This window comes from Mizuhopecten yessoensis, unplaced genomic scaffold (assembly GCF_002113885.1).
Source record: "Mizuhopecten yessoensis strain PY_sf001 unplaced genomic scaffold, ASM211388v2 scaffold10627, whole genome shotgun sequence".
NCBI classification, from domain to species: Eukaryota; Metazoa; Mollusca; class Bivalvia; order Pectinida; family Pectinidae; genus Mizuhopecten; species Mizuhopecten yessoensis.
Genome location: NW_018408641.1, coordinates 182,400 through 198,315, shown reverse-complemented (window position 1 = coordinate 198,315; position 15,916 = coordinate 182,400). Strand labels below are relative to the sequence as shown.

The following is a 15,916-nucleotide window of genomic DNA, read 5'->3' as shown; positions in this document are numbered from 1 at the left end:
ATGGAATGAAAACTAGCAAAGCATGGAACGAACACGTAATAGATTTGTAAACGAGTACAACAACACAAATGTACATAGAATGGAAAAAGACACTTATCAACTAGGGAATTATATAATTAATACAAATGAACATAGAATTAGATTCCAAACCAGAAGTAACTAATTCTATAACTTATCAACTAGGGAAATAATACAAATGTACATAGAATTAGATTCAAAACCAGAAGTAACTAATTATATAACTTATCAACTAGGGAAATAATACAAATGTACATAGAATTAGATTCAAAACCAGAAGTAACTAATTCTATAAAAAAAAAATTATGGCGGTGATCCCCTTCCATAGATATCATAACTGCATGTGGTAGTGACTCTTATAAAAAAAAAATCCAAATACATTATAACATTTCATTATTTATTGAAGTAAAACGCGAGTAAATATATGAGTATTGTATGATATACTGCTTTGTTAATGATGTTTGATTTACAAATACTCCATCATTTTGTTCAAAGGCATTCAAACTGTCATCGTTATTAAGGATCCCTGTACCACTGACTATAAAACACGGGAGAATTCCACTGTTAGTTTCTGACCATACCGTATCCTCCCTTAGATTCTTATTTGTGTATAACTGTATTGCGACTAGGAAGTAAGAACCACTGACCAGGTACCAGTAGGTGTGTTGGTTGAAGCGTGCAGTAGTATAGTTACTGGAGGTCCAGGGTTCGAATCCTGATCTGGTTCCATTGTCACTCAGAACACTGTTAATAATTCTTTTAGTTTAGTTCTTTTTGATATGTTCAATTTTTAGATAAAAATCTGCAAGGTATGATTTTATTTTCAGAAATGTTTAAATCATGAGTACGATTTTGGGCAGTGGTACAGGGTTCCTTAAAACATTTTACTCAATTGTGTCAAACAATTTATTAATTACTTTAACACATTCAATACGAAGATGAAAAAGACGTGTGAAGGATGATTTCAAATGTACATTGTTCGAATCTCTTAAAATCGTGTGAATTTCTTTGGTAAGGCGTTGGAGGCAATCTCGGATCTGTGTGATGTTTTGATTTTTACACATCTCTAGGAAGACTGTGGTGTATTCACAGATGAGAGACGCCTCCAGATATACGCCGATCATACTCGTAAGGAATGGGTGGGTTTTATCCGTTACACAGGTGTGCTGGTGTGACTCGGGCAATTCAAAGTTTTCCAGTTCTGCACCGATCCCTGCATCCTGACGTCGTTTATATGACCTCAGTGTTCTACACATACCTCGAATAGTAGACGACATAACCTTCACCTTGGAAGGGTTGCGCCAAGAGCGAATCATCACGGCGCGTTTGTACCAGTCAGGTTGGTCATTATTGGAGCAGCCATTGATGCGTTGGACAATCTTCTCTTTTTTTGCTCGATAATTATCACCATCAGTACTATACATATCACCCTTGTAACAACGAGTCCGTGGATGAGAGTCACATGTTTTGAGACATCCCCAACAGAAATTAGTGCCGCATATGCATGACATGGTAAAACAACCACCTTCCTTTTCAATGAAAGTTTTGCAGACAGGGCAGCGCTTTCCGCGGACGGTAAACGTGAAAACTTTTTCAGTTTTGGCGTCTTTGTCAATATGTCCGTGTTCCTTTAATTTCTCCAAGTACTTGTCGTGGTCTCTACATGACAGTGGCCAATGAACTGGTTGTAAGCAATCGAAACAAAACGCTGTTCCGCACTCGCAAGTGACATTCATGATTTGTCCGATTTCCTTGTTTTTATATCTAATAACACGTCCACACTTTTTATTTGGGCACCACTTGGAGCTAGCTTCTTTGTCAGTCTCCTTGTCAATTAGACGTTGGAATACTTTTTTCACTATTTGTATATTTGATGTTGTAAGCAAGATGTCGTAATCAACAGTAGATTGGCATTTATATTCTGGGCATGTGATTCGCCTTGTGCTGCAACCGGCTGTCGTGATCACATGATCGTTCCAACAACTATCACAAAACCAATGTCCACAGGTCTGTAGGGCGGTCGCTGGACTATCAAGAATGGATTCAAAACAAATAGAACAAGTATCAGGTGGAAGTGACTCAAAGTCAACATTTACCATCGATGTATCATGTTTCTTTCTGTTTTCTTTCAGTATGTCTCTGATGGTGATGTTTTCTGGGGAAACAGATGTAATCTCTGTGGTATACAATTTCAAAATATTGTGGTTTGTTTTAGCTGGTATGGTTTTGGGCGACGGTATATCCTTAGAAACAAAGTTGCCACAGAGGATAGTTGCGATATAGGATATAGCCCCCTGAATTATTTCTTCAATTCCAAATACACCCTTTTCAGGAAGAGTGTTTAATTTGAGGCACGATTGCGTTGTTTTCATGTTGATGGAGACTTTGAATGAGTCCATGTCTGTACTGTCGAGACTTCCAAACATATCGTAAGCAAAGACTAAGACTGCTGAGAGTTCAACTATATTCATATCTCTATTTTGGAAAGCTTTAAATTTCAAAATTGTGCTTGTTACTTTCTCGGTAATGTCAATGACGAATTTACGTGGGAAGCAGCGACATTCGATATAATTTTCACCAAACACTTCCTGAAGATGTCCCGTTAGCACTTCTGTTTTTGGTATGAAGATAGTGATATGTCTTGGTATTGAAGTAGTTAAGGAAGGGCGTGTCATTGAATGACCCCCTGTCGCTCCATTCTCCATCTCTCGTTCTTCTGCAGGTGGATGTTTGTTGTATTGTTTTCTCAGAGCATCTGTACTTTTAGACGAGATCAGTTCTCTACAGAGTAATTCTTGCATGTCGTTAGAATGAAACAGGATGTCGCCGACGCACAACGTATTTGGACGTGGTTTGTAAGCGTCCTCGTCAGGATCTATATCATCGTCTTCATTCTCGGAATAGTCAAATTCATCCTGGCACTCATCCATTGCCATATCCATGAACATCTTCGTTCTCTGTGTCCTTGTTCTGTTTTTCAGACGATTTGATTCTTTGTGGAAAGTTTCGCTCGTGTCATCATCACCCTGTGTCGATGTGTAATCGAGGTATTTAGAATAACGTGCGAGTGAGCTCGTCGTCGGACACAGAGTTATAATCTCTACTGTAGGAGCTGATGTCTTACATTCGAGGCTATTCAAATCAAAGTAAGTTTTCTTAGGTGAAACCTTTCTCGGAAAGCCATCATTTGAATGGAACCGTGTGTATTTGATTTTGCGTTTCAGCTTATGACATTCGACAAGGTCAACTTTGAAATTTTCATCACTGTTGTTTAATTCGTGTTTCAGAATCTGAGGTACCAGCCATCGTCCTTTCTTGTTGAGAGAGTACGCGACATTGTTTCTGTTCAACCCAAGGTCATCCAAGACAGCTGGGTTGAGGTTATACGTTGATAGGCGTACCAGATTGACTGTCGTCTGTACAGGTGGCTGCCCCTATTAAATAGAAAGATCAGTAAAAACGTTGCCGAAACAAAATAAAGATGCACCGAGATATACAATTATATTTAAATATTTATTCATTTATTTTATATATATTATTGTTACGTTTTCCTATTGATAACATATATCTATTCAGTGTAAGTAAACAACATTTCCAGAAAGCAAACGATGTATTTAAAACTTTCAAATGTATTGACAATGGAGTTTTTTAACATGCATCTTAATCCAATTCATAAGACCAAGACGACGAAGGAGAACTTAACATGTTTTTTTTCTAGATAAGTGTTACATTTGTTGTCCTGATTTGTTTGAAACATTCATGGGCGATATGGTCTATATACCTTCATTGAAGTATGACGGATATGTAATTAACATCAGGTAGTTTTTGAAAACATATATACCAGGCATTAAGTAGAGTGGTCTTTTCTTACTCTCACTCGTGTAAGTGAGTGTAAGAAACGACAATTTTCGGCAGAGAACGACAAGGTTCTAGCCCTAAACTGTTATCATATTTTATAAAATGGAGTTACTGCCCTTCCAATTACATGCTGAATAAGGCAGTGGTAGATTGCTATTGAAATCGGAGAACATGATTGAACACGTTTCAGTTAAAATATAATTCAATCCACATAGGCATGTTTTGGAAATTGGCACTTATTTCGACAAGAGTATAATATGCAATTCCAAAAGTCAATTGTGTTGATCATATCTGAACATATCAGAATTACAGATGATTGCAATGAAAGTAGGGAGTCCAATATGAAAAGATACAAATGCTGGTGAGGTTTTTCTTCATTCTTCACAGAATAAGATGTAATATGTATAAAGGGATTGTACCTAAACCTTCGTGTTAAGTACTTTACACAATGACAACTTAAAACCATATGAAATATGTTTTATAAATGATATGAGACAGCCTTAATTGCTATTTTAGCTCGATCTATTCGTCAATGTTTTTACAACAAAGTGGCGATTTAATCGTACCTTAACAGTAGCCCCCAACATCAATCAACAAAATGTTATTAATTAAAAGTATCATACAAGTATAAATATATATATATATACATAGGAAACGTTGATTTTGAATAAATACAACTGTGAAAATAACATGGAAATCCCACGTTATACTAGTAAAACAAGTAGGGATAGCCACTTCAAGGAAACCCCTATACACTGTGTTAAATGTATAGCCAAACAACCTAGTATAAATAGCTCTCGTATAGATCAGCTGACAAGCTTTGCTGAACCTTTTCGTTGTCACACAAAACTAACCTTGTATTACATGTTCTAAGAGTATTTCCGGAACTGACATGACACCTGTCTTCCTTGTCCACCATGTTGAGTATAGTAGGTATTGTAGATGTACTCGTGCACATTGATTGATTGATTGATTGATAGGTTTAACGTCCGCTTAACTACCGGATGTATCGGTTATCTAGCAGACGATATACTCGTGCACAGCAGACGATCTCTATATAAACACCGTCTTGTGTTTACATCTGGTGGTGCAATACCCGATTGCGGCGTTTTCATTGGTTGATAATGTTGTATTAAACTATTTTTAGAATCACTTAGAATCCTATACGAGTTCAGTATTCTGTCTTCGCTGGTCCAAAACAATGTAATGTACTATATTTAGAATCACTGAGAATTTACCTATACAGTGTATATAATTACAGAAGCAGTATTCTTTTCAATTCAAAAGGAAGAAACTGAGCACATGAGTCCATATATTACTATCAATGGCGAATTTGTCTTAATGATAAAGTATGGATTATTTATTTGAAAATTATATACATTTAATTTTTCAGACAGGTAATATCTGCAGATGTGCGGTATTGTGTAATATTTTCTCATCATAGCAGTCTGTACTTTAGAACATTATTATTTAGTTCAAGCAGAACGGTATTTACCTGTACTTTTGAACAGTAATATTTAGTTAAAGCACAACGCTATTAATCCCCCTACGATAAATTAATACGTAATCTCTCAATGAACGGAGTCTAATGATTTGTTTTATTTACAGTTTATTCAAGGTGTAATATAAATTTTGTTAATAGTTTTTAAAGTGTACGTATTTACCTATAGTTTTCATTTAAAGTAGTTTCAACGACTTGTTTGTGTATGTCCGGTTTTTTTTTTTATTTGTAAGAGACAGGATATTGAATTATATATAACAGCTATTATGATAAATATCATTTGCAGGTCTGCTTTACATACCTGTCAAAATAAACGGGATTCCATTTCCCCATGATGCTCCAATTTAAAAGTAGGAAAAGTTCATTATGAAACTTCAGGGTGAATGAGTTAACCCAGTAAAATAATGTCCACCCATTGTATTACCGCTTCAACAGGTGTACTTCTGTTTCACACATCAGTGGTGAAATGTTTTAGCAAGTGCCACAACGTTTCCCATAACGTTTCACTTAGCATTTCACGTATTTTACTATGGTTCACTCAGGGTTCTAATATTTCACACAGTGCACATATGTTTGAGTCCTTGCATTGATTGTTCACCTTATTTAGTAATATTGCACCTAGTGTTTTAGTATATAACTCATTGTACTTATATTTTACCACGTGTATTAATGTTTTACCCAGTGTACTTATATTTCACTCAGCGTATTAATGTTTTATCCAGTGTACTAATATTTCACCAAGCGTATTAATATTTTACCCGGTGTTCTTTCAGTGTATTGGTGTTTTTACATCAGTGTATAAATAGTTCACTCTTTTGCCTATGTTTCACCCGCGTGGTAACTAATATTTCACCCGGCCTGTTAATGTTTTACACAGTGTACTTATAGTTCATCCTACGTATATATGTTTCAAACAGTGAACTAACATTTTACCAAGTGTAATAATGTTTCAGTCAGTTTAATCTTTTATCAAGTGATATAACGTTTCACGTGTTCTACTTATATTTCATTCAGCGTATTAATGTGTTAAAGGTGTGATTATGTTGCGCCTGTGTATTAATATTTCACCTGTGTGTCTTTTGTTTCATTACTAATGTTCTTATTACCAAATGTACAATTTTTTCACTCTGTGGGCTTACGTTTAACGTGTGTTACTAGTGAACTAATGTTTCATTTGATGTAAGAGCGTTCAATCAAGTGTAAATATATTCCTCCCGGGGGATTGAAATATTCACTGAATATCTTTTAAGTGACAGTGTTTTAGTTTTTCATTCAGTTTACAAATAGTTGACCGAATATAAATTTTGTATTGACGTTTTTACTATGCTTACTTATTTTTCATCATGTATACGACTAGTTTATTCGTTTTAGTATTGTTTAATTTATCGTACAGCAGAACGGGATATGTCCAATAAATCGTTTGTAGCTGATACTTCCATTAGACTTTGCTGTCTTCATTGGTATAAATCTTCGTTAAACGGTATCACAAACCAACAAATAAATGATTGCCATGCGTTATAATCACCGACACACTTGACTGAATACCTGTTCAATTTATTCCTCTGAAAGAAATGTAACGTCGATTGGTTTATTTTATTTATACTTTTGTATAGTTATGTAATAATGTATAGTATCGTTAGTTAATTTTGTAAAGCTGCTATTCTTTATTTATAGTTGTTAAGCTAATAGTGTCTACTTGATATTGATAGGTGTTGTTTAGTCAGTGGTGATAAAATACTGTTGTGTAGTTAATATTGTTTAGTGTTGTTAAGTTATAGTTTGTTAGTTAACTATGTTAAATGTTGATTGTTGATATTTTTGTGTATTTAGAGTTAAATTATAATTAATTTGTTTAACCTTATTATGTTGATTTTAATTTCTGCTGTTAAAGTTATAGTTATTATTAGATATTTATTGGTGAAGTTTAGTCAGTATGAACATACAGGTATTTAGTTAATGTTGTTTAGTTGATATCATTTTGTTACTGTTTTTAGGTAATATTATCAAGTTGATACTGTTTGGTGGTTTTAGTCAATATTAAGTTACTATTGTTTAGTGTTGTTTAGTTGGTGTTCTTTACTAATTTCTGTATTCTGTACTACACAGGTAAAATAGCAACGTACGGATGTTTACAAACAGACGTATTAAGGTTGTCTCCGTTTCTATACGTAATACAAACGCTTTACGTGCGTTTTACAGATGTACATCATGTAATTCACCACGGACGTACAATGGACGTAGCTATTTTACCTGTGTCGGTAGACATGTTCATGATTCACGTTTAAGTTTTATCAATGTCACGTATAATGATTCTCCTTGGTACTGCTTGTTCCAACCAGTTTACGATGTTTAAATCTTGAGTCGGTCGCTAATTGTAAACGTGACTTTCATATACACCACTGCATATACAAAATGCGATTAAATGTATTTCGCCAATGCATGTCACGGTCGACAGGTATACAAAAGGATTGTCCATAGTAACACAGTTTATTTTAGGAAATCATTGACGGTATATGTAATTTAGCTTGATCTGTTGTCACATATACATACACAATTTCGTCAGGTGTCCTCGTACTCTCGTTACCGGTATACGTGTACTCTATCTCTGGTAGCCAAGTATCAACGATACAAACACACATGTAATAACTGTTGTCACTTATAAATATAGAGTTTCATCAAGTGCTTTCTTGCTCTAGGTATCAATCTCTGGGATCAAAGATACAAATACGTGATGGATATCATAAACATCGTTTACTCTTTACCATTTATCTCCCCACCGATAACGTTAATTGCGAATGTGTGTTATGCTTTTATTTGTAACGTAATGAGCTATTATCCGATTTCCTTTCTTTCTATTTGGTTTATGTTGTGTGGGCGGTGCATAATCAAAAATAAAGAGCGGTAATCTAATTTATAGATTTTGCATTTTGAAGTTTAATTAACCATGTGGATGAATTCCCAGTCAACTGTATAAAAAGTACTTGCGTGTTGTATAAATATTTGTTGTAAACGAGCCATGTTTGTGTGAACAGGATATAAAAACTTAGCTTTATTTGCATCATTTATGATCTCCCTTTGCCTGGCTAAATTTCACGGAACAACCCCCCTTTCTAATGAATGGTAGGATCCTTTTCAAAGAGATAATACTTTAGCCATTTCTGCTTCATTAGACGAGCTCGATTTGAATATTTGGGACAGATGACATGACTATGTCTGTGATCGATGAATATGATTAGATTTGAAAAGATCTGTTCATGTGACGTATGAACGCACACTGGCGAACAATATTGACTTAAGAAAACAAAGGTGAATAACAAATCTGCCAACCCGATTAAAAAAAACATTAGTTAAAAAGAGTATGTCACGTACGGTTTACATTTTATCCAAATATAAATACTTTTTGATTCTTCAGACACTGTTTTCAAAGTTTTCAACATGTTTGACACCTATAACCTTGGAAGGTCAATATCATTGATATAAGGAATCTATATATAACACTTCACTGGACGCATTCCTATTTTGTGTGTGTGTTTATTTGTCATGGTCAATGTATGTGTGCAAAGCTGAAAAAAGGTAGTAAAGGAGCTTCAAATTGACGGTGAGTAAACAGAAACTAACATTCTTTGTTTTATCTATGATCAGCTTTGGGTTGGGTAGAGTTTACGTGCCATGACCTCATTTTTAGGTCACGTGAGCTTTGCTCTAGTGACCTATTCCGATCACATTCTGTCCGTCATCGTCCGTCGTCCGTCGTCCGTCGCGCGTCGTGCGTAAACTTTTTACAATTTCAACTTCTTCTCAAGACCAGTGGATGGCATTTTTTCAAACTTGGTCAGAATCATCCTTGGTACATGTAGATGAGGCTACAAAATTGTAAATTTGGAATTCCTACCCCAACGGGGCCCCAAAGGGAAAATTAACCAATATTTCAAAAATCTTCTTCTCCAGACTCGGAGGTACTACAGTCATTTTCTCTGCATGGATGGAGAGATCATGATCAGGAGCTTTATTTAAATTGTAAATTTCAGGCCCCCGAGCTATCCTTTCTCCCTTGGGGAGGGGGTAACGTTTACTATATTATTTAGGGAAACAACACTTTTGAGTATATTTTGACAATTTTCTGTAGGAAATTATTCTTAGTCAGAATCATCCTTGGTGGATGAGGCTACAAAATTGTAAAATTGGGATTCCTACCCCAACCCCTGGGGCCAGGGCGGGCCCCAAAGCGAAAACTAATCAATATTTCAAAAATCTTCTTCTCCAGACGCAGATGTACTACAGTCATTTTCTCTCCTTGGATGGAAAGCTCATCATGGGCTTTATTTAAATTGTAAATTTCAGGACCCCCGAGCTATCCGTTCTCCCTTGGGGAGGGGGTAAAGTTTACTATAGTTTATATAGGGAAACAACACTTAAGGGTATATTTTGACCTTTTTCTGTAGGAAATTCTACTTACTTGGTGAGAATTATCCTTGGAGGAAGATGGTTTTAAAATATAAAATTGGGATTCCCACCCCAACCCTAGGGGCCAGGGTGTGGCCCCAAAGAGAAAATTAACCAATATTTCAAAAATCTTCTTCTCCAGATTCAGGGGTACTACAATCAATTTCTCTGCATGGATGGAAAGATCATCATGGGCTTGATTTAAATTGTAAATTTCAGGACCGACGGGCTATCTCTTCTCCCTGTGGTTTAAATAGGGAAATAACACTTTTGAGTATATTTTATCCATTTTCAGCAGAAAGGTATTCAAACTTAGTCAGAATCATTTTAGGTAGATGAGAGTATTACTTTGGAAAATTGGGATTCATGCCCCATCCCCAGAGGCCATGTTGGGGCCCCAAAGGGAACATTTACCGATATTTTAAAATTCTTATCCTTTGATGACATGACAAGTATTGTATTTCACTTAGTTAACATGCTGATTTCCACATTACATCTAAACAATAAAATAAAGCTACCAGTACCTATGATATAACTCTGGTGACCGCTAAGGCCCTTGGGCCTCTTGTTTAAAAATGAAAGGACTTTCCACATAATTAGTAGCTTTGCTTTTACATTTGGTTCAACTGACGCTCCTTTGAAATAGTATGTTTTACAAAGGTGATAAAAGAAATTGGACACTTAAACGAAGCCACTGCTTTAGAATAAACACTAAAATGATAACTTCACAATCGTTTTCTTTCTTTAGGGAACAAGTTGTTTAAAAGCTTTTAGCTGAATTACCTGTGAAACAGATTTCGAAATTAGTAAAGTTACATTGCATGCTTGCTGCAATTCTCTCTACCACCGATGGAAACTGTGATACTGGTTTTATCTCGTTCAATCTGTTTGGCATTTCTAAATATATCTATTTGGGACCCCATATCAGATACTTGTTAACTATGCTTTTTTTCCCGAAATAATATGGTACGCGGGAAAATATCAGATAAGTATAAATACGCAAGATAGGGTCATTTCAGTCTAAGGCTAAGGACATGTGACATTCCAATCTCGTCATGCTAGAATTGTAAAGAATTTTAGCTAGCGACAAAGATATCCCCATATCGTTCAACTATATGTAATATATTGTTACATGATCAGATACCAGTACTTGTCTTGTTGCAACGCTTTCTTCGACAAGAAAGAAATACAGAAAAAAGTCTGATTGTTATGAAATAGTCATTTATTAAATTATAGGTAAAATTGTGAAACAACCAATTTACAATTATTATGATAAAATATTATTAATCTTGGAAAATACAAAAATATTATGTAAATTATGTTATTATGTAACAGCTAAGGTTGGGTACAAATTATAAGCTTAAGCAGTACACATGATATCAACGAGCAATAGTACACAGCCCCATATAAAAGCTCATGACACTCACAAACAACCATTACCAAACGAAGAAAAATATTGAAATTTCTGTAGTTCACCAAAATACATGGAACCGGTAAAACAACGGAAAAACAATGGCCTTAAAATAAAAATAAAAACCTGTTAAGACAGAAAAACGAGAGGATACGCAAACGGTGATGATTGGGCAGAGAGCCTGGCTTACTGTGTTGGTTCTATTTATCTAGTGTATGTCATTATTTGACCCTATTATCAGATATAGATAGCCAATAAAAATTGTATAACAATGTCACTACTCTTATTTAAGTCTTTCAAAAATATTGGTTTGGTTTTATTTTGTTTAACGTCCTATTAACAGCTATGATCATTTAAGGACGTGCCTCCACGAGTGTTGTGTATGTCTGCATGTGTGTATGTGTGCAAGGAGACAGGGTGTGTTGGGGTACTTGCCTCTTTGTGATATCGCGGATCTGATGCCGACTTTATAGTGCTATCTAATTGGAATATCATGCCGAAAGCACCCAGCACAGCATCCCGCCCAGTCAAATTATACTGACAACGGGTGAACCAGTTGTTGCCACTACCCTAAATGCTGAACGTTAAGCAGGGAATAACAGTCCAGTCCTGGGGACAGAAACCATTACCTTCCTCACCTGGGCGAACGCTTAACATTAAAGCCAGAAGTGAGGTATTGCCAAGCAATGCGCTAGGAAATAAAAGGTAAATAGATGTAGAAAGATAAAGTTCCCCAATGTTTCAACGGGTGAAGCAGATTTATTTTTGGTCGCTTATTGTGTTCCCAAGTAGAGGACACAAAAGCAAATCCCCAATTCTGCAGGAGGTTCCCAAATTAGTCGCCCCTTACGATACATGCAGTAGGTAACAGCAGGTGAATTTTTTTCTCCGACCTGCAGGAGTGTGAAAAATATTGGTATGTACGTTTTATCTAAATATGAATGTCATGCAAACATGAACATTCTTAAACAGCATCCAGTTCTTAGAAGGTCTTTAGTTAACCAAATATTTTATATTGATATATATTATACATATTTTGCCATTGAAATGATAACAAAATAATTCTGAAAAAAATATTCCGTTAGCTTGAACATGGATCAAGAACAAGAAATTGTATCAATTCCGTATAACAAATTTGTATAAAAATATAACTTACATACGGTCAAGCTTAGTGAGGAAAAAATTAAGGTATGTTGTAATCGACTTTGTATTTATGCAAATTTGGAAATATGAAAACTGCATATACTACCTTTGTTCTAGTCGTTTGATGGCATACATTTTCTAAGTTTTCATCATAAAATTAGGCAAAACCTAAACGCGATTATCGCTGTCATTGTTAAAAGTTGGATTTTTTAAACCACCTTTTATTCCACTTATATCCGAAAGATGTCCTTTATCTTTCGCTCTCCCTTCCTCGGCTTCTTTGCCATGGCATGTCTCATCTTCTTCTGTAGGTTTTTCCGCTTCTGTCTTTATGACTCTAATTCTTTCAGTCGTCTGTTCATCTGACAACTCTTCTGTTTCCCCTTGAATGCAACAGCACCCAGTGCATCGTGATTTTTCAATACATATTTTTTGCCAGACATTTGGCGGTTGGTCGTTATCATAAACGCTAGGATCGTTATCCATTTCGAAGTCAGCAACATAATAGTCCTTTTTGAATTTTGTTGCTGCGTTGTTTAATAATCTGGTCAAATTTGTATTTTCTGCTTTCTTGTGTTCAGGGAACAACACAGAATCAAAGAAAATGGGTATCAACCCGCCTAATACAGCCGCGGGTGCTTGACTGTATAGCGAACTATCGAAGTTTTTGGCTACCATATGTTGTACAAATAGTATTCCCGAAACAACAATTCCCCAGAAAATGAATTTAAGAATGCCCATCAAGAAATTCCATCTTAAATCGCCAGGGGAATGACTAGTGTCATCTCGGCAGAGGTTAAGAAAAAAGTCGCGATTGATCGCAGATTCTCCGTTTGGCAAATAGAACAAAACAAACCCTTTAAGTGTCAGAAAAAGTTTCTTTTCCTTTTGTGTTGGCCCTGTTTCGTCTCCTGGGTCTGAAGGAACTACTCTGTTTTTAAAGACGCGTGCATTTAGTGTATTGCTTTCATCCACTGACTTGGGTATGTGTTTCATGCACTTGTCAAGGAACTCAAGATATTCCGTATGTGTCTTCTGAAGTTGTTTGTAGCCATTGATAGAAACAAAAAGCACTGTTGAAGAAACTAGTGTATAAATATCCGATCCACTTTTCAATGCCAACCCAACAAGGATGATCACTATCACTCGGGCTAATATGGCTACTATAAAATACGCCAAAAAGAAAAATGTAACTTCCAGAATAATAAGTTGAGCGGAATAAACTATTTCGTGCCTGCAGAAACCAAGCGTAGCTTTTGTCACAACCATTGATATAGGGACAACAATAAAAATCAACAGACTGACGATTCCATCCAACAATGTATGAAACGGATCACATTTATAAAAAAGAAACACAGGTACAAGCACTCCGGCTGTGACTATCATACAGAAGAGAATGTGAAGCAGAAGGTGCAGACATGTACAGAGTCTAGGTACACAACAGCATCGCTTACACCATTTACACACCGTATCACTGATCTCCTCAACGGAAGCTTGAAGAAGGGACACTAGTCCGAAAGAGTTCTGTGATATCAGAGCATCCCTTTCAATGTCAAACCAAAACCCGGTGATGTTGAGCTTATACGTTGTTTTTTCGGTCGTTATTTGTTTCCATCGATCTGATCGTCGGCCTCCACTGCAAACAAATTTACATCGTTCGAATTTAAAAGCTGGAAAGTTGATTTTATTCGGAGAAAGTTGAACTTCGTCGGATTCACAAGAAGACCTTTCAACAACTTCACATGTTTTTGTCTTGGGTTGATGTAGTTTAAAAAGAAATAAACGTGCTTTGGTTTGAAACAAGCGTCTGTACATGGTTAATATGATAACACAGAGTATCGTTATGATTGTTACGCCATAATTTAAGATTCTCTTACCCAGTCGAACCAATGGATCTTCATTTAACATTATCCAGTCTGAATCTTTTATAGATGTTTCAGTACACTCGTGGTAATAGGTATCTCTGAACAAGAACCAATCGTCGGGTTCCTCGTAAGGTTTTGCTAAGCACACTTTCTTGACCAATAACTTTTTGACGCCGTCTTTGTCCTTTGTTAGTCCACAAAGAAGCCAGTTTTTCACTAGAGCATCGGTTATCGTTATGTTAGTTAAACATCCGGGGGGAGAGGGGATCAATTCCATAGGTTGTCGGTCTACTCTGTCGCTCAGGAGGGGAAGATTTATGGTAAGAAATTCCAGTTGTGATTTGAGTGTCAAAAGTGTCTCTCCTAAATCCGTCTTGACCAGGTCAAATCTGTGGCGCTTCCGAACGTTCGGGTCGACATCAGGAATGGTCAGCTCTAACACAAGAAGAGCCGTATCTTTTTCGATGAGCCCTTCTATCAATTTAAAAAAGTTAGGATGTTGTGGTTTCGCCTTGCAGGCAGCTCCCAATACCAATGTCTCGTTCACACATTCTCCCAAAACACTTTGAGCACTCGTAAGGTCGATGGCGCTGTAGGCTACACATACGACCAACAATAATACAACAAAGCTAACCTTCATGTTGCTCCGTCGAGTGTACCAGCCGACAAGGTATCTGTATGGCGTGGTTTAGAAATTGCATACAGCAATCGACCCTGTCTGTGTTAAGTAGGTCAGCTGTGTAAAATTCACTGAAATGATAGCTGACGTCAGCTAGAGGATTCAGTTCCCAAGAATTACCTGTGCGTACCTGTTTGCTTGCTGGCTGGCGGCTCGATGAGTCTATTGATTTGATGTTTTAACAGCTGAAAAGAATGTGCTAAAAACAAATGTGTATGCATGTTTTGTGCAAACTAAAGTGTGATGTGTGCATTGAAGGAACTGACCCGGTCGATGTATATACCACCAGTTAACAAACATAAGACAGACACACATGTGATTAATTAGTTGAAAACAAACGGTATCGCTAAACGATTTTGATTCTCATATTATGTCCTCTATAAAGCTATATAAAGCGAAGTAAAGCATGTACTTTCATATGAGTGTGATGTACAATAACCTATTAAAATAACGGGAAAATATGTGATATTGTGATGTACACATACATATTTCAATGACGTGTACATTTGTTAAAGTGTTGCGTATAGTTTGGTGTATACATACACATTACAATTACGACTGCAGTTGGTGTAGTGTATTGAACATATACATATTACAAGTAAGAGCACAGATGTTATATTATGGTGTACACATACATATTACAATTACCAGTACAGCTGATATAGTTTGGTGTACACATACATATTACAATTACCAGTACAGCTGATATAGTTTGGTGTACACATACATATTACAATTACCAGTACAGCTGATATAGTTTGGTGTACACATACATATTACAATTACCAGTACAGCTGATATAGTTTGGTGTACACATACATATTACAATTACCAGTACAGCTGATATAGTTTGGTGTACACATACATATTACAATTACCAGTACAGCTGATATAGTTTGGTGTACACATACATATTACAATTACCAGTACAGCTGATATAGTTTGGTGTACACATACATATTACAATTACCAGTACAGCTGATATAGTTTGGTGTACA

At 36.1% G+C, this 15,916-nt stretch overlaps 1 protein-coding gene across 2 annotated transcripts; it reads right to left on the bottom strand.

The window, feature by feature from the left end:
• Positions 1-407: 407 nt before the first annotated feature.
• Positions 408-15,078, bottom strand: LOC110461492. Of its 2 annotated transcripts, none has more exons than XM_021514965.1 (2): positions 14,252-15,078; positions 408-3,452 (listed from the first exon to the last, which is right to left on the bottom strand). In XM_021514965.1, exons 1-2 carry the CDS (start codon positions 14,273-14,275, stop codon positions 903-905), a joined length of 2,574 nt encoding a protein of 857 aa, XP_021370640.1. In that variant the 5' UTR covers positions 14,276-15,078; the 3' UTR covers positions 408-902. The 2 variants fall into 2 exon arrangements, 1 of the variants encoding a protein (XP_021370640.1); XR_002464137.1 differs by lacking the exon at positions 14,252-15,078 and adding an exon at positions 4,731-4,978 and having other exon boundaries at positions 3,368-3,452.
• Positions 15,079-15,916: the final 838 nt, after the last annotated feature.